This window comes from Chrysochloris asiatica, unplaced genomic scaffold (genome assembly GCF_000296735.1).
Source record: "Chrysochloris asiatica unplaced genomic scaffold, ChrAsi1.0 scaffold00204, whole genome shotgun sequence".
Classification (NCBI taxonomy): domain Eukaryota; kingdom Metazoa; phylum Chordata; class Mammalia; order Afrosoricida; family Chrysochloridae; genus Chrysochloris; species Chrysochloris asiatica.
This window is the reverse complement of record NW_006408722.1, coordinates 1517119-1544072: the sequence shown is the minus strand read 5'-3', so window position 1 is coordinate 1544072 and position 26954 is coordinate 1517119. Positions and strand designations below refer to the sequence as shown.

Sequence of the window (26954 nt, the reverse complement as noted above, 5' to 3'; positions counted from 1 at the left end):
AATTAAGGCAAAGGAAAGAACCGAGCAACAGTATAAACCTGGCTGAAATCTGACATCATTCCAGCCTCAAACTTGAAATCATTTGCTTAGTGAGCGCAGCCCTGGAGGCACAGTGACTCAGCACTTTATGGCGCCTGAGCCATGAAATGAGATAAAGATCCTGTTCCCTTCATGGCATTAGCTAAATGTGGAGCTAAAATAAATGAGCCACCTCAAAACAGTCAGCGTCTGAAGTTATACTGTCAGCCCCCAACCAACACAGGTTTGACTCAGTATGTATGGCTTGTATCATTTGAAGCCCACAGAGCTATTCTAAAATAACCTATTCTGGTTAACCTGTAAAAAATGAACAAACAGCAATACTGAATACAATTACCACTAAGAAGAGGAGGAAAAATTCTAATTTCATTTTTAAAAGTTGTTTAACTATGAACAGTGGTGGCTGGTTAGGTAAAGAACTGACTGCTGGGGAAGAAATTTACCCACTTCCTGGTCACTACAGCAGCCTGGGGGTTAAGCACTCAGCTGGGAATGGAAACATCCAGGATTCGAACCTACCAGCTGCTCAGCAGGCGAAAGATGTGGCAGTGTGTGCATCCATACAGATTTACATGAGGCAGTTCTGTTCTGTCCTATGGCACTGCCATGATTCTGAATTGACTCTACAACAATAGATTTGGGATTTTTCGTTAAGTTTGTTTTGGTATTTTTTACTAGAATATCAGCAGCTAAAATTGAACCAAGTGAGGACTGCTTCTGCTTGCAAAAAATATTATGTAAAACAAAACAAATATAAAAATCCAGCTTTAAAAAACCTTTCATTGTAAAAGGAAAACAAGATAATAAGCTGTATTGGGTTTCAGTAAAGACAGTTTTCAGCCAGCTCAAGTTCTCATGTGGTGCTGTAACTAGTGGAGAAAGAAAAGAACCCTTAGAGGCAACCAGGGAGATCTAGGGAGAGGAGAGCTAGAGAAGTAACTGAGGGGAATGTCAGATCAGTAATAAGAGTGTTCACCACAAGGTCGGTAGTTCAAACCCACCAACAGTCAGAAATCCTATACAGAGTCTCTAAGAGTGGACATTTAACAGCAAACAACAATGGAGAAAGTCAGGGAATCCCATTACGGAAACCAGTAATTTAAATGAATAAATACAATGTACAGAGAGTCAATTTGTAGGCAAATGGCAAAAAACAAAAACAACAACAAAAAAGCTTACACTGAATTGGTTTTAGCTTCTAAGTATTCTACATATTATTAACTCTAAATCCTCAAAACACACAAAGACTACAAATACCATTGTTAAACTTATCTTCTTGTTGTTATGTGCCATGGAGTTGGTTCCGACTCAAAGCAACCCTGTACAGGGTTTCCAAGGCTGTAAATCTTTACGGGAGCTGAAAGCCTCATCTTTCTTCCGCGGCAAAGCTGGTAGTTTCGAACTGCTGACCTTGAGGTTCACAGCCCGATTCGTAACCACTACGCACCAGAGCTCCTTAAATTCATCTTACACAGGAGGAAATGGAAATTGCTTAAATCACAAGGGGAATGAATACACAGCAGAACTAGGCTAACACACAAAATCTACTCCACAACTTTATACTGCCTCTAATGTTATTGCTGTTAAGTGGCGTCCAGTAGGTTCCAACTCATAGAGACCCTGTATAGGTTTTCTAAGCAGTAGCTGGTGGGTTTGAACTGATGCCCTCATGATTCACAGTCCAGTGCTGATCCTACAATGTCACACCAGCAGGTCATATAGCGCCTCTCATGAGCATCCCAAAATGTGAAACGGCAGGGGACAAATGATATGTCATTGCATTGCACGGATAAGACCTAGTAATGGCATTTATGCAGTGACTGGGAGAGGTCTTTGTCATATAGGGTTAAGTACTGGGCTAACTGAAAGGTTTGGTTCAAACTCCCAGCTGCTCTTCAGGATAAAGAGGTAGTCTGCTCCCGTAGAGATTTCTAGATTTCTCTGCTCCTGTAGAGATCTCAGAAACCCTGTTAAGACGAAATTCTACTCTGTCCTCCAGGGTCGCTATGGTGGTTACTGCATTCAAGGTCAGCCCCAGTGCACAGAAGGAACAGCCTGTTAATGAAGTTCAAAGTCAACATAAATGTCACACCTGTCCACAAGACACAAACCAAGGGTAGTGGGGACTCAAATGAGACAACAGTCCTCACCAGGTAGTGGAATAACGATGGTACAGAAGAGTCGGAATCGACTCGATAGCAATGAGGTGGGTATAGAGGAAGTTGCATTTCAATGGTGAGATTTGAGGAATAGGGAGTTTGGTGAAAGGAACATCGTGAATCTTCATCAATGACTCCTCAGGGTTTTCAGGATAAATATCAAAATCCTTGGCATGGTTGTCAAGGCCCTTCAAAACTACATCTGGGGGGAAGATTATCCTGAGTGAGCTGCTTATAGTTTCTGCTACCTGTTCAATTTCCAATGGATCTTTAATGTCTGTCTCCTTTAGTGCTGGTAGGCACCGTGGCTTACTTCTCCTCCCCCAGTTAGACTAAGTGCATAATAAATATTTTCTGAGCTAAACTGAATGAATGAATGCAAATCAATGGGCATCAATCACCAAGCGACTGTGTGCCTGTCCACCCTTATATCACCTATACCCCTGGTCTTGATTTTAAAGCTAGTAAGAGACTTAACACTTAAATGCGTGAGGTTTGGATGTGGATACCACAAACCAATTGTAAAAGGACATGAGACAACTGGGAAAATCTGAACATAGACTGGGGATTAAGAAATTGTCACTTTCATCAAATGTGTCAATAGGCTTATGCCCTTAAACATCCTGTTTCGAAATTTACCGGATGTATGAACAACAAAAAGGGACTCCTAGTATGGCTCTGTAGGGTCAGCCCTGGACTGGAAGAACCACAAGGTCGGCATTTCAAGACCACCAGCTGCTCCACGGAAACCCTATACAGAGTCCCTAGAGTTGTAAATTACTCCATAGCACTTAGTGACACTGTATAGGGTTTCCTAGGAGCGGCTGTTGAGTTTGAACCGCCGACCTCGCGTTTCAAACACTTTGCAGTCCAGCGCATGAACCCATAGCGTCACACCAGGTGTTTTTGTTATGTGGCGTGGAGTCGGTTCCGACTCATAGCGACCCTGTACAAGGTTTCCGAGGCTGTAAATCTTTACGGGAGCATGAAGCCTCATCTTTCTCCCACGAAACAGATGGCAGTTTCGAACTGCTGTCCCTAAGGTTCGCAGCACGATTGATAACCACTACGCTATCAGAGCTCCTTGTTGTTGTTGTTAAGTGCCTTCGAGTCAGTTCCGACCCATAACGACCCTGAACAGGGTTTCCGTAAATCTTTACGGGAGCAGAAAGCCTCATCTTTCTCCCGCGGAGCAGCTGATAGTTTCGAACTGCTGACCGTGCGATCTGCAGCCCGATTCGTAACCTCTACGCTACCAGAGCTCCTTAGGAGTTTATTAACAGTAATCACATCCGTGGATGTTTCAAGTTTGCCATAATATAAAACAAACACACATCCCAGATGTTTCTCATCTCAGTCCCAAGAGAACCAGAGTCACCCGAAGTTTCGGCTTTCAGGAACTGATGAGCCTTTAGTGGGACCCAGACCCAATATTTTTCCCGCCGGACGCGAAGTTAACCGAGGAGCGGCCGTTTGGCCTCATCTCAGCACTGTGTGGTTACACAGGCGGCACCCTCAATAAACGACATTCAGAGCGGGCCGAGTTCCTGGAAAGCACCGTACAGAATTAGCCCTAATAACCTCCGTAATAACTCATCTGGAGGCCTAGACTTCGAAACTCGCAAGCCGCCAGACTCCGCCTCACCACCTCAGAACGCACACCGCCGCAGCTCGAGCGTTTGGGGCGGGATCTGCGCCGCGACGTCACGACGCACTGGGCGTCGGGTCAAAGTTCAGCCCCACCCCCGCTTCCCCCTCGCTGTCTCCTGCGCCGCCGCTCGTGGGCCCGGCTTTACTCCGTCTGCTCCGCCGCCTTCCTTCCTGCGCGCTGCCCGGCCGCCCGTCCATGGCGAACGTGGCGGATACGAAGCTGTACGACATACTGGGCGTCCCGCCCGGCGCCAGCGAGAATGAGCTGAAGAAGGTAGCGGGGAGCAGGCCCTCCGGGAGTGTGGGGCGCGAGGCCTGCACGGCCGGTGCGTCCAGGTCGCGCTAGGGACCACCCACGAGCCGGCGCCGCCTGCGCCGGGCCTGAAGTACAGGCCGGCGGCGGAGAGAGCGGCCTCGCCGCGGGTCCAGCACGCCGGCCTCAGCTGACCTTGGGCTGGCGGCCCCGCCTGCCGATGCAGCAAATAAAACCCACTCCTGCGCAAACACAACGAAAACCCTTTCTTCTTCCCTCCCCTGGCGGTCGGCGGAGGCCGAGGGCTCCCGGGAGGCAGTAACCTACCCGGCCTTACTCTCGCCGAGGTCACCTGCCTGGTAAAACAGGTTGGACCGAGGCGTCCAGCGCATCCCTGCCCCGGAAGAGAAGCTGTTCTCGTTCCGGACACCGGCCCCGGGCAGAGTTGGGAGGCGGGCGGGACTGAGCGACAGGAGGGTCGAGGCCGGATGCCTTGCCTGGAATTGGCACTGATTTCTGGGATCCGCGGGAGGAGCTCCTCCCTCTCTCTCGTTTGCCCACAGATCTGGAGGTAGCGGGGGTCTGTTTGGATGCATTGTTCTGTGGGCAGGTAACCTTAATGGTTCGTACCACCTTCTGAAATAAGTTGGGGGTCCCATCCAATCACTCGAATGTACACCGACTGAAAAGAAATACGAGGCTTTATTAGCGCCCTTCGCAGTGCTGTGAAACATTTCATTTTAGGATTTCCTAGCACTTGAAGCATTTAATCCCCCCCACCCCCCCAGCATCCTCATGGGGTTTATAATATCCGGTTTCGTAAACTGAAAGAAATTGAGAATCCTTAGGCAGTGAGACTGGACCAGTTGAGAGTAAAATGGACTTCCTGTTACCTTACCGGAAATGCTAGTATGTATTATATAATTCATGTGTCTGTGTGAGGCTTAAGCAGGGGCGGATTAACCAAGAACATGTGAAATTGTTCACTACAAATTAGTATGTAAGTAAACGTCAAACTCTGCTTCACCTTGCTGTTGGGCAACCCGACAGAGGGTTGAAGTGCTGTATACCACAGCCACTGAGTTGTAGTTTATGCAACCTCACTAGGACTACTTACTTGAGCAACAAAAACACTGAAAAAAAGTTTGTATTGGATTTCCCCCTTACAGTTAGAAGGAAGGCAGAAGTCATCGTGAGCAAGAATTCTTCACTTAATTTATAGTGATAGGGTCATCTCACCAATTCACCATAGTTATCTTTATTTCATTATTGGTCATGAATGATATTTGTCTGAACGTTTGGTGTTTCTGGCATTGTTTCATTTTCTATATCTGACTTTTAGTTCAGTATAAGCTTTTCAAGGGTAACTACAATTTATTTGCAGTATTACATTATTAATAATTAAACAGTATCGAGGTGGGAAAGGCCAAGAAGGGTTATGTGTTTAGAAAATTTTTGATAATGGAATAATTACTTATCAGTAAAGTGGATATTAATAAATCACAGATCTTTAAACTGACCATTGTATATAATTTTTAAATTCTTTCTTAAAGGCGTACAGAAAGTTAGCCAAGGAATACCATCCTGATAAGAATCCAAATGCTGGAGACAAAGTAAGTTAAATGCTTGGGGATCCCCCCTACTTGGGAACTGTAGGGAATGCTTTAGGGAAAGCCCATTGTTAAGTAGATTCCTACTCATAGCCACCTGTGTAGGGTTTCTGAGGAAACTTTTATAGCTTTATCCTATAGCATCATACCCATGGAGCCAGATATTTATGTCACAGGTAATTCTGGTTTTGTGAGGGGATACTGACACCCTGAGCAGTTGTTATTAAGCGCTGCCAAGTTCGTTCCCAAGTGACTCTAGGATTTCAACGGAGTGGCTGGTGTGTTTGAACTGCTGACCTTGTGGTTAGCAGGACCGGGCATTTCCTATAGTGCCACACCAGGACTCCATTGTATTATAATGAAATGTTACTTTGGGGAATTGATTGCTGGATTTCTGTAGCCTTTCTGCCATTTTGTATTTGAAAATCCATTTTTCATTTTTACTTTTTCTTTATAGTTTAAAGAAATAAGTTTTGCATATGAAGTACTCTCCAATCCTGAGAAGCGGGAGTTATATGACAGATATGGAGAGCAAGGTCTTCGGGAAGGTAGCGGCGGAGGTGGGGGCATGGATGATATTTTCTCGCATATTTTTGGCGGGGGATTGTTCGGCTTCATGGGCAATCAGAGTAGAAGTCGAAATGGCAGAAGAAGAGGGGAAGACATGATGCATCCACTCAAGTGAGTATCTTTTTTTTTTTTTTTTTTTTTTAATATTAAGGTTTTTTTGTTTGTTTTTAAAATAGTAATTCTCAATAGAAGGGGAAAAGTATCCTGGAATATTATATCCTTTATCGGAAAATAAACAATCTTCCAATGAGTCATATTGTCGTATAGGTTGACTAAATTGGATTTGATAAGTTGAATGCTTATATTTGGTATAGATTTTAAAGGATAGTTAATGTTTTTTATTGGTGTATGTTTCTGAGGTTGCTTGTTTTATTATATATGGCTTAAAATTTTTAAAGTGAATGTTTTTGAAGTGTGTAAACCTTTAAATTACTGTTTTGGTTTAAAACTTCCTAAGAGAATAGCTCTCTGGTTAGTTAGTTTACATGTTACAGGCATTACTTTTTTTCAGTGTACTCTCCTAAATTGGTTTCTATGGAGCTTGCTGGCTTCTAGCCTATTGTTAATCTGCCAACATACAAATGGTGTCCAACCTTGATTTTAGACTGTAGACCCACAAGTGTACAAAATAAAAATAGTTGTCTTAACTGCAAAATTGGTGCGATCTTTCATCCTGTTGATATTTTTCATGAATCAGTAGTGGTTTTAATAGCAAATGTTTGATATTAAAGTTTAAGTGCTTATTAAAGCATTTATTATTTTATACATTTTAGTAAATTAGAGGATGTCATTTAAATCCTGTTACCTTGTTTGGATGTTCCTCTTTAAATTTGTTTACGTCAAAAGAATATTTAATTTTAGAAATCTTTTGGATAGCATTCCAAGAGTAATGCTAATGCAGTGGGCATTCTGTCATATTTTTGTTTGATATAAGAATGATCGGTCTAAAACGTCAGTGAAGATTGAGAGAGTACTTGCTGAACCTTGTTCTTCATGTTCTTAAAAGAGTTTTGTTTTCATGCTATACTGTGAATGTTTTATTTCCTGCTGTTTTAAGATTGTTTCCAGATATTAAAGCATTTCACATATGGAACTTTGTGTGACTTTATGACCTGTTCCATGATTTCTTGGATCCTTCACTTTTTGCTGTAATAATGAGTGCTATGGAAACCCTGTACAGGGTCGCCATGAGTCAGAATCGACTCCACGGCAAATAACCACCACCATGAATATCTTTAGGTACAGCTTTGCCCTTGGCATCAATTCCCAGGCAGACATCAGTATGTTGAAGCTGGTAGCATATTACTACAGTGCCTTATAGTGGGATTGTGCCATTTTAGGCCCAAACTGGCAGAATCTCACCTTCATTATTCTTTCTTGGTTAGATTTGTTGAAATAAGTATTTTACTAGCCACTTGGATGGTGGTTTTGCATAATTTAATCTATAGAAAAAAAACTCTAATTTACCTATATGTTTTCCCTAAAAGGTTCTTATGAGTCCTTTGAAAGGTACACATAACTAAGTGCTTTTGTCTAAGGCTAAGCTGGAAACATACCATTATTTGTGTTGGTAGTGTTTTGTCCATAATTATGTTATTCTTATACTGCCTAGATTGTATAACAATTTTGAGAAAGTTGGAATACCTCAAATTAGTATAGGTTCTTTGCAAAATAACGTAAATCTTTTTTCTATTCTTCTAACTCCTGGAATTTTATAGCAGCCAAACAAATCATGCTACTAAAGGAGATTCAAAAACACTGAGAAAAGGAAACCCAAATTTTTTAATGCATTGTTGCCAAATCCTAAATGAATAGTATTTTTTAAATTATTTTGACTTTATTTTAAAGTTAGTTTGGAAAGGAATGGTATTGTAATCCACTTAAGCTATGTGTAAATAAAGGTGAGTTTTGCATTTTGTCTGTTGTATATTTTCAGTAGACTTTTTTACTTCCTTTTTTTGCAAGGGGTCATATACCTTTTTGCAAATCTGGTCATAAATCTTTTTTTTTTTTGCAAATGAGGTGTATATACTTTTCCGAAAGATTCAGTGGGCACTTCAGAGCTTTTTAAACTTGCAGATTTTCTGTTGAACACCTAATTTTCCCTCCTTTCTGGTACACTGTAGATATGGCTTTGTTTTTGAGATTTATACACTCTAGATACCTCCTTTCAGCTGTAATACAACTTTGTAGCCATTTTGAATTGCACTTAGAGGGAGCAGATCCTCGTACTTTAAGAGCAGGGAGTCTGGAGCCGTCTAGACTACCTCTGTGATTTTAGGCAAGTTACTGAGCCTCTCTGAGTTAATCACATAAAATGGGAGTAATTATACGTCTTTCAGAGGGTTGTGATTTGGCATTACTTGTCATAGGCCTGAGGCCAAAAACAGGTTGTGATGTTAGAGATCAGGAAATGCACAGCACATTGTTTGTCTGGTGCTAAGGGTTCTGACTTTGAATGCCATCAATAACTGTCCACAGTCATAAATTTTCTGCTATTTTAAAATAAAACTTGTCAGTTGAATTTATTTAATATGAGGTGGCTTTCAATTCTGTTTTAAAGTTCATAGTAAATTTGGTTGTATCAATTACCATTTTATTTTGTATTTAAGACAACATGGGAAAACTTGATTAAACCTGATTGTTTTTTCCCCCCAGAGTATCTTTAGAAGATTTGTATAATGGCAAGACAACCAAACTACAACTTAGCAAGAATGTACTCTGTAGTGCATGCAGTGGGTAAGTATATGTTATGAAATAAATTTTATCAGTTTGAAAGTCTATACCAGATAAAAACTGTTCATGATTTAGAACTAACAACCCAATGTATAGAGTCCTTGCATGGCACCACAGGATAAGTGTTGGACTGCTAACCACAACATTAGTGGTTCAAACCCACAAGCCACTCCTTGGAAACCCTATCCAGGGTCACTACGAGTCAGAACTGACTTGACGGCACTTAACGACAACACTACCCAACATAGAACATTTTTTATGCCTCCGAATGGTAATTTGAATAAGAGTTGAAGGTGGACAAAAGGTTAATTTTTAATTTCGGTTGTTTTAGTCAAGGTGGAAAATCTGGAGCTGTTCAGAAGTGTAGTGCTTGTCGGGGTCGAGGTGTACGCATCATGATCAGACAGCTGGCTCCAGGAATGGTACAGCAGATGCAATCTATGTGCTCTGATTGTAACGGAGAAGGTATGCATGCTAGAATTTCTCTACTTTTATGTTGGACTAGATTACTAGATTGGGAATGCTGAAAGTATGTTTGTATTTTATTAAATACTTAAGACCAGACACAGAGAGGTATGAAAATAAAAAAAATATGGAATTAAGAATTCCACTAAGCCCAGTGAACACAGATAAATAGTACAGTTGTATTATGTACATTGAGTGACTAGTCTTTTTTAATTCCAGAAAGATGGGCAAGGTGTGCCCCCTTTGTACTAATTTCATTTTTCTACAGTTTTTGAAACCCCTTTATATTTTTTAAAAGGTGGTATTTGAATAAGTAGAAGACTGCAAACATTGTTCATTTAGTGTTTTAAGCCTTAGTAATTTGAGGATGGACATGGGATCAAAATTCTTTGTTTTAATTTTATTATAGCACTAATTGTTTCAGAAAAATATGTAGAAGAGACAAACTACTGTTTTAAACATGAGCTGGCCAGCTAAAATATAGCCACTTTTCATTGACTTTGGGGACTTCTGGTGTGGCACTGTCTATCAGCACTGGACTGCAAACCATAAGGTTGCAGTTCATACCCATCAGCTGCTTCTCACAAACCCTACACAGGGCTGCTTTGAGTTGGAACTGACTTCCATTGTACTTAACAGCAATAATTGACTTTGGAGTCCTGGTGTGGCACTGTGGGTTAATGCGCTTGACTGCAACGGTGTTCAGTCGCTTCTTGGAAACCCACCCTATACAGGGTGGCTATGAGTCTATGTGATAGTAAGAAAGAAAAGAAAAGACCAGTGGTATGAGCCATAAACACCTAATGGGTGTCTGGTTTTTGAAATAAGTAAAATCCAATGTTGGCTGTGTAATGTAATCATAATTGCCATGCCCAATATTTAAAGTTTTACTTGGGTTCCATCTGTGTCCATTGTTATACTTATGTGAAAGTAGAACTGGAAAATAGAATAGAATAAAATAAAACATGAATGAAGGAGCATTTATAAAAACTAGTGTCTGACCATCTGTTTTGTTTCCTTATTTTAATCCTTAGGCTTTTTTTTAATGTAGGAAGTAGAATAGGTAAAATAAACTTAGAAATAGAGTAGATCCCTCATGTAACTTATAGTAAGTATTGTTATTCATTCTATTGATGATACTTTGGACAAAAATTTTAGATAATTCAGAAAATAATATATAAGACATTATCAGGAGTGATCTTGCTTAGAGTGTACAGTAAGGTACTTTTCTGGAAGTTTGAGTGACCTCTCTTCCCAGGTGAGGTAATTAATGAAAAGGACCGCTGTAAAAAATGTGAAGGGAAGAAAGTGATCAAAGAAGTCAAGATTCTCGAAGTGCACGTAGACAAAGGCATGAAACATGGACAGAGAATTACGTTCACTGGGGAAGCAGACCAGGCCCCCGGAGTGGAACCAGGAGATATTGTTCTTCTGCTGCAAGAGAAGGAACATGAGGTAATTTCTTTTTAAAAAAAAATTCAGAAATGAGTCTTTCTTGGATTTGGGGTTACCTGGAGCAACTTTTGCTAGGGACCATGACTGAGTTCATGATGACTGGTGGGTGCAGTGGGAAGTGTGGTGATGGGATATGATTTCGTCAGGCTCACTTCTTGACTAGCACTGTAGCCTTAAGTAATCCTGTTGTCTCTGGTCTTTTTAAAAATAAAGGCTGTATATTCGTTAGCTCTGGTAGCGTGTTGTTGTTGTTAAGTGCCGTCGATTCGGTTCTGACCCATAGCGACCCTGAACAGGGTTTCCGAGGCTGTAAATCTTTACGGGTGCAGAAAGCAACTGATGACCTTAAGGTTCTCAGCCCGATACGAATCGGAACTGACTCCACGGCACATAACAACAACAACAAGGCTAATATTATAAAATAGTCCATCGTGAGTCGCTTATAAAAATAACTGTTTTGTCTCCTATTTCTGAGGGCTAGGACTATGTTAACTAGGCTAAGCTCCCTCCCTCCTTTCTAGAGGAAGATCTTTCTTTCCTTTCCCACATTCTGGTAGCCCAGGCTTGTAAATACATCTTCATATGACTGTCCTTCATTTGTCTCACTGTGTCTCTTCCATTTTATAAGCATATCACTCAGATTGATTATGAAGCCACCCGATCCAGTATATATATCTTCAAAGACCCTGTTTTCAACAAACAAGGTCACATTCGTAGGTATCAGGAGTTAGGATTTCAACATGTCTTTTTAGGAGACAGTTGTAATTGCAAGAACCTTAAAGCAGATCTCTAAGGCAGCTGATTGGAACTGTGGAACCCCTTTGATGAATGGGGAGTGTGGCATTTTAGTCTCCAGGGCTCCCTCTTAGACTGCTCTGTTGATTCGTTTTATATACTAGGTATCCAGGTAAGCTTTCCTTGAAAGAAAAGATTCTACAGTTTAAAAAACAATTTTTACTTTTTCCATATATTGTATCTGCTATGTACAAGGCAAAAAGAATTTTTCTAACAATGTAGTTTGGTGCATGTTATCTAAATCATATTTTCTCAAGAATTCCCTCCAGACATTTTATAGATTAACTACCTTTTTAGTTTACACTAAAATTTTCTCCCATTTGATGACCATTTCTACAAATTTTTAAATCACGTCAAGAATCCGATAGACAATATAACAAAGCTATATTGGGATGTGGATTCTGGTATTTGTTTGGATTCCCCTCACTAGGTTGTAATTACATTTTAATATATACTAGTCCTGTTAAGAGTCTCCTAAACTACTGAAAAGTGAAGGTGGTTTCTAGGATTCTGCCTTAATATGTTGAAATCATTTGTAACATTAAAAACATTTTTTTTCTAAGATCCCCTGTTTTCTGGCTATAAGTTACTTAGATTGTTCATTCTTCCTGCTGTGTACAGCGTACACCATAGAAGACATTTTAAGAGCCAACAAGAAAGATAGCCAAGTGATTGAGAAGTTTATAGTCCCCACTTGGTGGAGAGGGAAGGGTGGAGTTATGTTAAATTGTAAGATGGCGCAAACCACACATGGGTATTATCAGTCACAGAATCATTTGAACCATTTTTTTTTTGGTAGGGGGGGGACAGTTTGTCACATGACATTTCGTAGTAAAGGGTGTTAAGAAATCACATTTATTTGAAAGAGAGTAGATATAATGTATATAATGTTTTTGGGTTTGAGACTTGTTAAACTTACAGGAAAATCTATTTTACTGCCAAGTTTAGCGTAAATGTTGCTCTTTAATTAAATTGGAATAAAATTGGAGTCATTTCTGACTCTTTACTAACTGTGGCATCTCTGGGTTTTGGTTTGGTTATGAAAAACAAAGATATTTCTCTCTCAGAAGGATGTTGTTGAATCGGATGAGGTAATGAATAAGCTGCAGGGAGGGATTTGGAAACAAGTAATCTCATAAATTGTTGGTGCCAGGAATTTCATGGAATTTCCTACAAAAAGCAGATGTAACTGGTTTTATAAAGTAGAAAATAAAAGATGATGAAGATTAGAATGAAATGGCAATTGCATTAGATTGGATGCAAGTTCATCTAGCAAGAGGTCAAAGATTGTTCCGTCTTGGTTTTTTGTTATAACCAGTAAATTTGAGCCAGAGATGAAACTTAGGCCTCTTATTTCATCTTTATCACTGAAAAAGTTATAAATCTCTGAAGAAATGAAAATAGTTTGAATTAAAGTAAAGTGCTAGCTATTTGTTAATATAAAAACTTGTAGTTAATTTTATTTGGCTTTTTGTATGTCCCTAGCATTTGTGCTGAAGGAATTTTGACGCCACAGTGTGAGACTAGGGCAAGCACTATAGCTGAAACAGACTCAAAACATACTATAAAACCTTCAAAAACGAGCACCTGTGTAAGGTGGAAACCTGTCAAAGAAGGATCAATATTTTTCTATTTTAAAATGAACAATAGAAAGTGGAATAACTGTACCTGTCAAAGGTGAAAAACTTGTGGGACCCAGTTCGAAAATGTTTCACGTATGCATGGTAGAGTCTTTTTAAGAACATTCAGTTTTGGGAGTATCTTTTTGCCATATTAGATTTCAATCTGCCAACTTGTGTGTGCATTTCTAGTACATTTATTCAGCACAGAACACAATAATGATGCTGCTTCCTTCTCTACTCTTTATTCATATTTTTTTAAAAGCCTCATAGCTTTTCAAATGTGCAAAAATGTAAACATGCTTCACTGTCGCTGTTGGTGGTCCCTCCTTGGTAAACTTTTATTTAAAAAGTTTTTTGTTGGTGAATTGGATAAAATTTACAGACCAAATCAGTTTTATATTCAATAATTCATTCATATTTTGTTTCATATTATTGATTGCAGTCACCACAATGTAATATCACTCATCCTGTTTCCTCCCTGTGTTTCACGTTTCCATCCCTCCTCCAGGCCAAGCTTTTCCAAACGTTGACCTTGGGTAAATGCTGCCCTTTTGATGGCAAATGGTTGATTATTCCAAGGAGCACATACCTCCTCAGTAATCTTGTTTTTCAAAAATTTCATGACTCTTCTTGCTTGCTATTTCTCTGCTTGAACTTTAGTACCAAACTGTCCAGTGCCCTTCCCTTGCCCTCCACAAAAACAAATTTAAAACCACAGTGATTGTTGTGGCTAGTGCTGTTGAGTCTCATAGCAACCCTGTGAAGGGTTTCTAAGGAACGGTTAGTGGATTCAGCTGCCGACCATGTGCTTATCCAACCATGTGCTACATGTGCTACACCAGGACTCTAAAACTTTGGTACTGTTTTTTTATTGGAATCACTATAAGCTGATCTCTATTCAAGAACATTTATGCCTTCCTGCTCCCCACTTATATAACAAGTGTTTGGTTTTTTTTAACGTTTTATTGTGTATGAGGTAGAAGTTTATACAGCAAATTTGTTCCCTGTTCCACAATTAATACACAAATTGTTTGTGACATTGGTGGTTCTTCCACAGTGTGTTAGTAGCCTTTCTGTGTTCACCTTGTCGTTACTGTTTCCATCCCGCCAGATTCCCTGCTCCTCTTTGCCTTTTCATCTCTGCTTTTGGGCACATGCTGCCTGTTCTGTCTTGTAGTTGGTTGTTCTAAGGAGCATGTTCCTCACGGGTGTTGTTTCATAGACCAGTCTATTATATGACTGAAAGGTGACCTGCAGGAGTGACTGCAGTTCCAGGTAAGAATGTCTTAGGGTGATGGTCTTGTGGGCTCCCCCATTCTCTCTCTGTTCAGTAAGCCTGGTCTTTGTTCTGATTTGTTCTTCCAGTTTAACCTGAGGCCTTCTGTTGAATCCCTTCCTTGGTCAGAGTGCTTGGTAGTGGTAGGCAGATGCCATCTGGTTCTCTAGTCGCAGGCTTAAGGAGGCTATGGTTCATATGAGCCATTAGTCCTATGGACTTCGTTTTTCAGTCTTTGGTTTCCTTCAATCTCTTTTCTCCAGATGGGAAGAACCAATAGTATCTTAAATGGCCCCGCTCAGGAGCTCTGGTAGCATAGTGGTTACAAGTCAAGCTGCTAACCTCAGAGTCAGGAATTCGAAACTACCAGCGGTTCTACGGGGGAAAGATGAGGTTTTCTATTCCCACGAAGATTTATAGCCTTGGAAACCATATACAGGGTCACCAACTCCACAGCACACCACATCACCACCAAAGCTTTTAAGACATCAGACCCTACTCAGTTAACTGGGATGCTATGAACTGTGTTGTACCAGTTGACCTAGATGTGTATCCCCTGAGACTGGTCTACAAGCCCAGTAGTAACTCTGTTCTATAAGGTGTTTGGGCATGTCTTGAGATTGTAGTAAAGCTTTAACCAAAAGATACTAGGGTAAAGATGTTTCTTGGAATTCTAATATTATAAGATGTTCTGTTTCAGAGTTGAATTTTGATCGGTTGTTTTGCAGTGTTACATAAACACTAAGAATCCCTGAATGGTAGGAACTCTGTATAGAATTTAATGTTCCCACCCCTTGTGAGAAGCATTTGGGGCACGCATAGATACCTACTTTAGGTGCTTCTCAAATGTCAGCACTTACTAGAATCCTCTGGAGACCATATTAAACGAGCCGATTGCTGAACCCACGGGTCCCCAGAGTTTCTAATACAGTAAGTATGGCATCAGTCCCAAAGTATACATTCCTAACAAGTTTTCGGTGCTGTAAGGCTGCTGACCCTATGCACACTCTGAGAACTATTGGTCAAGATACTGGTTTCAATTTAGCATTCTTAAATAAGTAAATTTAGAAGAATGAATTTGGAAAGAGCGTATCTTTCACATTTCCTCTTCACTGAACCAGCCATAATTATTCTTAAGAACAGTGATTATTGTGTCAATAAAATCCAGGTGACCTTTCACTGCAACTAATTTTTCTTCATTTAAAATTTCAGAAATTAAGTTTGGGTATTTGTCAATTCTAAAAAGCAAATCTCACAAGTGAGGCATGTCTGAAATTTGTATTTTCCTTACACAGTGAAAGCTCCAAGTGTTCATTGTGCTTAGTCAATAATTTTTATGAGGGTTAGTAAAAATGTCTTGCTATTAGGGTTCTGGTTCATTATATACACACATTCTAAACCAGACTTATTTAAACATAACTTTGCAATCATTAAGGAGCTCTGGTAGCATATTGGTTACAATCCGGCCTGCTAACCTCAAGGTCGGTAGTTTGAAACTACCAGGCGTTCCGTGGGAGAAAGATGAGGCATTCTGCTCCCGTAAAGATTTATAGCCTCCGAAACCCCTGTGCAGGGTCACTATGAGTCAGAACCGACTCCACGGTACTTAGCAACAACAACATGAAATCATTGGATGAGATGGATCAGCGAGATGCCAGTCCATCCAATCCATTGGATGCCATGCCAATCCAGTGAGACCCCCAGCAAGATGGATTGGCAAAGTGGCAGCATCATTGGGCTTAAGCATGGCAACAATAGTGAGGTTGGCCCAGGATTGGGCAGTGTTTTGTTCTGCTGTGCATAGGCATAGAGTCGCTATGAGTCGGTACCAACTCGATGGCACCTAACAACAACATGCAATCATTGAGTGTCTGCAGACAAGTTCTCTCGTTAATATATTTGTCTAGTCTCATTAATGTACATTCAAAAAAAGGATATAGTCAAATCAGTGCTTTATAGAGTGATCTGCTGGGCCAGTTAAATTCAAGCCAGAAGGTTATGGCAACTTTTAAGGGGTGAGTAACCATAATTAGAAGATACTGTCTGATACTGTTCTTTTTAGAACCTTAGCTCTGTCTTCTCCACTCCAATGCCTTACTGAGTTTCTAGGCTATTACTAGGGGATGACTAAATTTTCTGATATAAATTAAGGAATTAGGATGGTGGCAGTTTGGCTTTTTTGGTGAATGAGGTTTAATAATTAAGGGTTTGAAATTGATTTCAAGGTTGACAGCAAAATATGGACTATAATATGGCTCCATTATCTTTTCTAAAACTGTTCTTTATTTGTAGGTGTTCCAGAGAGATGGTAATGATTTACATATGACATATAAGATTGGACTTGTGGAAGCTCTGTGTGGATTCCAGTTCACATTTAAGCACCTTGATGCCCGTCAGATTATGGTGAAATACCCTCCTGGCAAAGTAATCGAACCAGGTAAAAAATTTTTTCTCAAGTTTTTATTGTGAATTGGGTGAAGGTGATGTTAAGAATTAAATTTACGTAATCCGGGTTCCCATGTGTTCTTTTTCATTTTGCTGTGTATAATGAATGGGTGGCTCTCAAAAGAACATTATTAAATTCCTTTGTTGTTGGGTAAAACTTTAAACAGTTTTCTCTTTTTTTGTTCAAATAGGATGTGTCCGTGTCGTTCGAGGTGAAGGGATGCCCCAGTATCGCAATTCCTTTGAAAAGGGTGATCTCTATATAAAGTTTGATGTGCAGTTTCCTGAAAACAACTGGATCAACCCAGACAAGCTTTCTGTAAGTATTTTCTGAATTTAAGAAACAAATGACTCTTAATAGTTGTGTTTTTTGTTGCTGTGTTGGACTGAATTTGTTTTTGTGCCAAGATCTTATCACACAATTAAAATTTTTACTTCTTAAGTCTTTAATGATTAATGGCTATCCTGCTTATTATTAATATGAGGGTTGCCACTGTAAGAGCTGATGGGGAAAACAGATGGCAGTAAAGGAGTCAGGTAGACTTGATGTGGTGAGGTTGTGGCCAGAAGACTTGGACTCCAAGAGTGAGTATAGGTCCCTCACCTGAAGAAGGCAACTCCCTACGTAGTATCTGCTGGTTACTCCATGCAAGGTGCAGGAAGCCTTGACTTGTGTGTTTGTTTTCTTTGCTTTTTTATATATATAAATGTTGATAACTGATTTGTTATGGAGTCCTGATACAGCGCTATGGGATAAAGCACTGGACCAAAAGGTCGTTTTGTGTCACAAGGTCAGTGGTTTAAACTCACCAGCAGCTCATTGGAAACCCTTTTACAGGGTCACTGTAAGTCAGAACCGATTCAGTGGCACTTAACAACAACAATTCGCTTGGTTTGTTCATTTGTTTTTGAATAATTTTTATTGTTGCAAAACAAGACATTTACCATTACAGCCATTTTTATGAGTTCAGTTCAATAACTAGTTACAGTCACCATGTTATACCACTGTCACCACTATCCATTTCTGAAGGTTTCAGCTTTAACTGAAACTTGGTTCCTCTAAGCAAGGTCCCCTCTCCCACCTGGTCCTACTAATCACTAGTAAACTTGTATATTATTCTCATCTCGATACTTCTTGTAAATAGGATCATATTTGTTCTTTTTTATCTGATTTATTTCATGTAGCATGATGTTTTCAGGGTTCATCCATGCTGTAGCATATATAACAGGACTTCATTTCTCTTTATGGCTGAGAAGTAGTCTATTGTATGGAGATAGCACATTTTCTGTGTCTGTCCATGGGCACTTCGGTTGATGGTCCCCTTTGTTGTTAATGCCATCAAGTTGGTTCTGACTAATAGTGCTCTTATAGGATTTCCAAGAATCTATTGGTGAGTTTGAAACTCCCACCTTGCAGTTCAAAACGAACCTTTCAGTCAAATGCTTACCTTACAGTGCCACACCAGAACTCTACTCTAAATAATAATGCTGCGGTGAACATTAGTTTTGAGTCCTTTCTTTCAGTATTTTGGGTGTATACTTAGGAGTGGAATAGCTGGGTCACATGGCAATTCTTTAACTTTTTGAGAAACCCCACCTTTCCACAGTGGCTGCATGAGAATTCATTTCTCCATCCTTGGCAACACTTGTTATTTCTGATGATAACCATCATACTGGAAGTAAAAGGTGGTATCACTGTCGTCGTTACCAGCATTTTCTCCTAATCATTTCAAGGAGCCCTGGTTGTATAGTGAGTTACATGTTGGACTCTTAATGGAAAGCTTGACAGTTGTCAGTCTGCTTCCATAAAGATTCACAGCCTCAGAAACTCTGTAGAGCAGTTCTCTCTCCTCTAGGGTCTCTGAGTCCAAATCAAAAAGGGAAGCAGATGACAATATCTCACAACTGACCTGATTTTTGTGTGTTTTAATGAAGGAACTAGAAGATCTTCTGCCATCGAGGCCAGAAGTTCCCAGTGTCATTGGAGACACAGAGGAGGTAGAGCTTCAGGAATTTGATAGCACTCGGGGCTCGGGAGGTGGTCAGAGGCGCAAAGCCTATAATGATAGCTCTGATGAAGAAGGCAGCAGCCACCATGGACCTGGAGTGCAGTGTGCCCATCAGTAAACTCTGCAAAGAAACGCACAGGTGGACTTTCCACATTGACCTGATTGGTTTTCAGCGATCCAGCTGGAGTGTCTGATCAATCCAGATGAATGATGGACATCTGTTGATCTATGTGTAACTTTTAAAATTGGTATGGTATCTTCAGAGTGTCTAATTTAAACTAACCACAAAGCTTTACATCTTCAATTCGACTGTTCCGTAGCAGAATAAAGCACTTGAAAGGAAACAAGACTCCCTTTCACACCTGGATTATAAGTTTCTGATATCTGTGCTTGATTTTTACCAGTTTTGTGTAGATTTTATGTTTCCTATTTTAAAGTCAAATCCCACATTGTCAAGTTTGTGTACAGTCTGTCCTGAAGCTTTGTGTCTGGCTGCACTTGCATAAGCTGCTACAAATAGAATAAAGAATTTCTTAGCCTGGATCTATCATTTAGATGCATGGAAAATGGGCTTTGCACACAGTGGGTTTGGAGCTGACTGGGAACAATGGGAAAAAAATTACATTTAACTGTGGTTGTGAAGTTATTTTTGTTTTTTTTGTTTTGTTTTGTTTTTAACCATCTTGTGAAAGGTTTTTGGAACTCGATAATAAAAAGCAGTTGGTGTAAATTATTTTTTGTGTCACATTTTTAGAAGCTGAACAGATTTTGAACTGTCAAATGTATCCTTAAAATCTGTGTTCTGGTTCTTAAACAAGCCATACAAAACCCATTGACCTGAAGCTTATGTCTCAGATACTTGCCCATTTTGTCGTTTTAAAAGACAAAAGTTTGCTTTGTTGATAGAAACAGGCTTTATTGGATTTGATTGATACTAAATTATGTAAATCCTAAGTTATCCTGAGCTTTGGGGCCAGGCTAACCTAGGCCTCTATCTCTCCCGAGTACCCCACCCCCTTTTTATAAAAATAAGGTAACCGCAAATCAGTAGTAGAACCATGTCTGTGTAGAACCTGTTTAAAATGCCCTGTGTTCATTCAATGTTGAGTTAAAGATTTTCTGTCTCTGTTAGTTAAAGTTGGATATTAGAAATTGAGAGAAGCTATGATTACTACTAAAATTTTTTGAAAGTCAGACTCTTAGGGCTGGTATGAGGAAAAAATCAGGTAAAATGGCTATGAAAGGATACTACATTTCTCTTCTTTCAATCTGCTGGTGGTTACCTTCTTTTCATTCCCAGAGTAGACATTAGAACACACTTATTGGAGGGAAAAAGAGAAGGTAATTTATGTATTTCACATTTGTAAAGGAACAAATGGGGGCATCGTTTAAAATTGTGTTATGCCATCTTTGAGCCTAAATATAAGGCTTTGTCATAGCTTATTTCTATGTCTGTTGAAACCCAAATTTTTTTTAAAAAAGGTGTGCTTACACTTAACTGAAGACCTGTGAGTTTTAAGTGACAGCCCTTTCCACTCTATGTCCACTGAACAAAAAATACTTTACAGCCAACCTGGGCAAGACTCCACAACCTAGGAGTTTTGTATCTGAGGTTACTTCCCCACAGCTGCTATGAACACAAGAGATGCAGTGGATATATGAAGTTTGTAACCTTTCCAATAAAGGTTTCTAAAACATTAGAATTGGCCAGTGTAGTTTTTATTCTAATTCTTCTGCCTGGGCTTTTTGACTACAGCAAGAAACCACTTGGAAGAAAAAAAAACCTGTTAAGATTTATGACTTGCATCCATTCTACTTCGTAGAGCACCCGTCTGCAGAATACAAATATAGTCACCAGCACCAAGTTTTAGTTAGAATGGTTTTCTTGAGAGATCATTTATATACCCCAAAATTGCCCTTTTTAAGAGTGTACAATCCAGTGCTTTTTAGTAGATTCAGTTGTGTAGTTCGCATCACTTTCAGAACCTTTTCCTCACCCCAAAAAGAAACCCCACTCTACTTTCCCCTCTCACCTGCTATTAAACCACTAACCTGCTTTCTAAGACTTTGCATATTTCTTAGGATTTCCATTTTATATAAATGGAATGTGTACAAGGACGTTGTGTGACTGGCTATTCATTTATCATAGTTTTCAAGTGTAGCATGCTTCATACTTCATTTACATTGCCAAATAATATTCCATTAGTTTGTTAAAGCCATTCTTTAGTTGATAATACATTTGAGTTTTAGATCTAGTTTGGGTTTCAATTTGGAATCCTAGTATGGTGCTATAGGATAAGCACTGAACCGCAAGTTGGTTTGAACTGCAAGTCAGCAGTTCACCACCAGCTGCTCCTTGGAAACCCTATACAGGGTCACTATGAATTGGAACTGACTTGACTGCATTTAACAGCAGCAATAATTATGAATACTGCCACTGTGAGCATTCGTGCTAAGTTTTTGTGGAAGTATATGTTCTAAATTCTCAGGTATACAGGGGAGCTTCAAAAAGTTCATGGAAAAAGAATTTGGGAGATAATGGAATTCATCTACTAACTGAAGCTCTCTCGTAGGTGTATATATATATATATATATATGTAAATTGCCTGTTGTGAATAGGAACTGGCTTGAGTGCACCTGGTAGGTAGCTGACACATTTGACAGTCTTCCAGCTATATAGGAGGGTTTTCTCCACATCCTCACTGTCACTAAGCCATCTTTGATTATAGCCATCATCCAGGCGGTTGTGAAGAGGTACGTACGTTTTTATTTTATTTTGCATTTCCCATGTGATAAATGATGTGAAGTGTCTTGTACTTATTGACCATTTGCATATCTTTAGAGAAATGTCTTCAAATACTATGCTTATTTTAAAAGTTGGTTTGGCTATATTGTTGAGGGACTCCTGGTATAGCACTGTAGGATAAGCACTGGTCTGCGAGCCACAGGGTCTGGGGTTCTAACCCACCAGCTGCTCCTCGGAAACCCTATACAAGGTCGCTATGAGTCGGAACTGACTCAACAGCACTTAATGTATTACGGACTTGTGAGAGTGCTTTATATTTTGAATACAGGTTGCATAATTTGTTTACTTGATTTTCTTATTCCGTTAAGTGCATACTCTGGTCAGATTTCTTAGTTTTTTCAAATGTTCTTTTTCTCTTCCAGGATCCCATCTGGGATACCACATTATATGTAATCATCATAGCTTTTTTAGACTAATCTTGGATAGAACGTTCCCAGACTTGGATGAGTTTTGTGGCCATGACAGTTGCAAGGCTTTGCAGGCCTGGTGTTTTGTAGACGGTCCCACTGTTATGATTTGTCTGTTGTTTTCCTTATTAGACTGAGGTGATGTATTTTGGGAAGTAAGACCACAGATGTAAAATACTGTTTTCATCACATGCCAGGGGTGTTTACCCTATCAATTTATTACTGGTTTTACTCATCTGGATAACCTGGCTAAGATTGTATTTGTCAGGTTTTCCACTGAAATTAATCCTCCCTTCCCCCCCTTTCTGTGCTTAGTTGAAACTCTTCTATACAGGAGATGTTTCCCTTTGCCCTCTTTTATTCAGTATGGACTTTTGGATGTTACATATCTTACCACTCTCAAAATTTAATCTGCTTAATCTCATTTCCTTCCCCTCCAATCCCAGGCAACCGCTTAACTGTTAAATGCTTTTTCCAATGAGTATATTACAGTCCAGTGGGTTAATGTGCTGGACTGCAAAGTCGGTTTGAACTGTAAGGTTGGTGGTTCAAGCTCACCAGTTGCTCCTCAGGGCCGCTATAGGTTGGAACTAACTCGATGGCATTTAACAACATACTAGGCTCAGGGTTCTGGTGTGGCATTGTGGGACAAAGCACTGTACCGCAAAACCATTTTCAACCACAAGGTTGGCGGTTCAAACTTAACCAGCTGCCTCTTGGAAACCCTATACAGAGTTGCTATTCAATGGCACTTAACAACAACATAGTTTCAGAAACCTAGATTTCCTTATTAGGTTTGCCAAAAAAAAATAATGGTTACATAGATTTTTACATTTTATTCCATCTAAGAAGGGGAGAGGAGAATTGTTATCAGAGTGATTACGAAACCTCAAGACTGATTACTGAGAGAGGGCAGACGTGCCTTCTCTGGCTAGCCTTTTTACCAGTTCTGACTACTGCTGTCCCTCCCAAGGCACTCTACTTCTGTACTGAGCTCAGTCCTCTCATGGCAGCCACACAAAACTTCCAGAGCAGATTGGCAGTGATGGGGTTTAGTCAAGATCTAGATCTTCCATCAGGACAATCTCTGCTCAGTCATTTCCCTCAGGCAAGCATCTCTAGTGCCTTTGGGCCTCTGGGCCACTCAGTGTTACAAGGCTCTTTGTTAAGTGCTGTCTAGTTGATTCTGACCCATAGTGATTGTTTCTGAGGAGCGACTGGTGAGCTTGAACTGCCAACCTTACAGTTCAAACGGCTTTGCTGTCTGGCACATGAACACTCAGTACCACACAGCGCCATACCAGGACTCCTTAAGCTTCACCTAAAAATGCCCTCTAGACAAAGCTCTTGAAGCATAAGTCTACTTTAACACACATAAGGTTGCCATAAATTGGAACTGACTCAGTGGCAACTGGTGACTTAGGACACAAGATTCCCTCATGGATAATGCCTACACTGACTTTCTGGAGACAGTGAAACAGCGACGGCCCAGAACCCAGCCTTTTGTACTTATATCCTGATGTCACTTCCTCTATGGACTGGAGTGGCGCTGCGGGATAATGCGCTGGATTGCGAGGTCGGCACGTCTTATAGCTAAAGCTTCTCAGGCTCCAGCTTCTCTCTGGCTTGATCCTGTGAAGAGAGATAAGCAGAGTTGAAATTGCCCTGCGTCTCCTGACAGTCCAGAGTTGTGCACGGAAATGACCCCACTACAAGAATTTATGCTTCTGGTACTTCATTTCTTGCTATTGAAGAGAGGCGATTCGACTATGGCTACATCCTTGCCATACCAAAGTTTCAGAGGTGGCAAAGTTCCAAGATTTCAAGCACTGAAAAGTGGTAACCTGGTGTCCAGCTTTGCCACCACTACTTTTAGAAACCCTCCGACTCTAGATTTGCTCTAAAAGATCGTCCTCAGGGTTTCCTGTCCTATTCCTCTCTTACTTGTTTATAGAGAACCTCTGCGTTAAGGAGCTCTGGTAGTGTGGTGATTACAAATCGGACCACTAACCTCAAGGTCAGCAGTTCAAAACTACCAGCTGTTCCGCAGGAGAAAGATGAGGCTTTCTGCTCCCATAAAGATTTACAGCCTCAGAAACAGCATTTGTTTCACAAACTTTTTGAAGCCTCCTCATCTACTTGGTGAGGAAGCAGTAATTAATGTTATGAAACAACAGACTTAGCAAGATGGAATGAGCTTGCTACCTCCACATCTTGGGGTGTGTCCACTGTCATAACAGCCAACAAACACCATGGAATGATTTACGCATACCAGGCTAAGCACTTGGTGTTTTAAGTGTGTTACATCATACAAAAACCACAACAACGTAGTAAGAGAGAAATTATTATTGACCTAGTTTATAGATAAGGAAGTCAAATCTCAGAGATATTAAGAAATCTGAGAAAGGTCAGATAGTTGTAATTGATGAAGTTGTTGTTGTGGTTGTTAAGTACCATCTAGTTGGTTCTGACTCATAGCACCCTTGTTTCCAAGGAGCAGTTGGTAGAGTTCAGTTCAAACTGACCTTATGATCCAGTACTTATCCTACAGTACCACACACCATGACTCCAACTGGTCAAAAAAGCCTGCTAATTCAAATCCAAAGTCCAAAATACATGCTCTAAGCACAATGCTATACAACCCAACAACCCCAATACAAGGGGCTCTTCTTTCCACACTTTTAGCAGAAGTCTTAGGTGGGGCTCTTCTTGGCTTGATATGGGTCACATGCCATCTTTGAACCGATTCTGGAGGTCAAGGTGCGTAAGGTGTACTGATTGGCCAGGCCTGAGTCACATGTCCAACCTTGAGCCTGAGGGGTGAAGCCATCCTCCCCTTGATGATTAGACCAGGGCAGTGGCAATGCCAACATGTTCACACAGAAAGAGCTTGGGACTTGAAGATGAATTGAGAGACATCACTTTTCTGCCTAAGGAATTGGTGGGGTGGGGTGGGGTGGGGTGGGGTGGGACAAGTTTGTTATTTTGGGTCTGAGGAACCCTGAATTTAAAATGACAGCCTGAGTCTAGTTACTGCTAACCATCTCATTTTCCTCCTCTGCAACCTGGTGAAAGGGTCTAATCAATCTCTCAATGCCAGTCAAAGAGACAAAAGGGCCAGAAGGCTGTGGACAGAATGGGAACATACCAGAAAGATTACCTGTAGAGGAAAGCCTGCCCAGTGAATAATAACTAAGCACTCGCCTGGTGGCCGGAGAGCTCATTTGTTCCACCCACCATCCTCCCTGACTTCTAAATGCGCAGAACTAATACATTCATATCATTACTTTATTCCCATCATAATGTCCATCTTAGTAAGAGACTTTCAAAGACCAGGGGTTCTGTTAAACATTCCTTGATGCCCCAGTGTCTTGCATTTAATCTCACAAAGTTAAAATATGAAATTCTAGATAATGTACTCGATCATTAGTGGGCAAGTGTTTTGCTTTACAAAAAAGAAAAACAAACTGAACACTGATCATGGAAATCTCATAGGTGATTAGCTCCCCCTGGTGCTTAAACATTTTATTACCTGAAATTCTCTTTTGAGGTCTTCATGTGAGGGAAATGGTTGTGGTTATATTTGATTCAACACAAGAATGTTGTGGGAAGATTGTTTATAATTGTGAGACATGGATGTTACCTGAACATCTTGCGTCCTATTTTGCTACATCTATTCAGTGGTATGTTGTTGTTGTTAAGCGCTGTCAAGCTGGTTTTAATTCATAGCGACCCTGTATAGAGTTACCAGGCTTTAAACTTTTTGAGGGAGCAGAAAGCCTCATCTTTCTCCGGATTCAGTGGCATATTGTGTCGTTATTTAAGAACAGTGTTATAAAGAATGTTTTATCATGTTCGTTATATAATAATTGAAAATGTATTCAATGTAGTGCTGTTTTAAAAATATATGCATGTATAGCTGTTCTGATAGGATGCGTATAAATTATGGTTTTCTCTAGGTTTAAGGGTATGAGTGTTTAAAATAGTTTTATTATGAGAATTTTCAAATGTATATGAAAGTAGAGAGAATAGTATAAGAAACCTCTACATCCATCCAGGAGCCCTGGTAGGGTAGTGGGTTATAATCTGGGCTGCTTGAATCTACCAGCTGCTCCGCAGGTGAAAGATAAGGCTTTCTGCTCCCATGATGATTTACAGCTTCTGAAACCCTATACAGGGTCACTATGACTCAGGATCCGACTTGGTGGCACATAACCACCACATATCCATCACTGCCTCAAATATTAATTATCAATATTTTTGACATTTGCTTCACTTATTCTTTTTTGAAAAACCTGTCCGTTCCTCTGTCCCCCATTACTGAAGTATTTTAAAACAAATTGCGAACATCACTGCATTTCGTCCCTACATACTTCAGCACTCATTTCAAAAGGGTGCTGTTTACCTATATAAAAAGATGATTTCTTACATGCTTACAATACTATCACACCTAACAAAATTAACAACCCTTCATATTCCACACTACCTAAGTTTCACATTTCCATGGGCGATTTTCTTGTCCTTCTGATCTGCATTTTCTAATTTTTTTACACCTATTATTACACCTATTATTAAAAAGCAACAATTTTAAGAATCTGTGAGAAAGAGAGAGGAGACTGATTTCCATAATCAAATTCAGTTGCTGTTAAGTGCCTTC

General features: G+C 40.1%; 1 protein-coding gene across 1 annotated transcript; it reads left to right on the top strand.

Annotated features, from left to right (window-relative positions):
* The first annotated feature begins 3957 nt into the window (after positions 1–3957).
* DNAJA2 (DnaJ (Hsp40) homolog, subfamily A, member 2) lies at positions 3958–19817 on the top strand. The gene is made up of 9 exons (XM_006872565.1): positions 3958–4122; positions 5655–5714; positions 6169–6392; positions 8940–9020; positions 9349–9482; positions 10741–10937; positions 16923–17067; positions 17267–17394; positions 19011–19817. Exons 1-9 carry the CDS (start codon positions 4045–4047, stop codon positions 19200–19202), a joined length of 1239 nt encoding a protein of 412 aa, XP_006872627.1. The 5' UTR covers positions 3958–4044; the 3' UTR covers positions 19203–19817.
* The last annotated feature ends 7137 nt before the right edge of the window (positions 19818–26954 follow it).

What these genes read in the sequence shown, in the direction of transcription:
- DNAJA2 (XM_006872565.1), top strand. Translation starts at nt 4,045, where the DNA reads ATGGCGAACGTGGCGGATACGAAGCTGTACGACATACTGGGCGTCCCG. An exon ending in CTCTGTAGTGCATGCAGTGG is followed by an intron (nt 9,021 to 9,348) that starts GTAAGTATATGT and finishes CGGTTGTTTTAG; the next exon opens with TCAAGGTGGAAAATCTGGAG. An exon ending in TGCAAGAGAAGGAACATGAG is followed by an intron (nt 10,938 to 16,922) that starts GTAATTTCTTTT and finishes CTTTATTTGTAG; the next exon opens with GTGTTCCAGAGAGATGGTAA.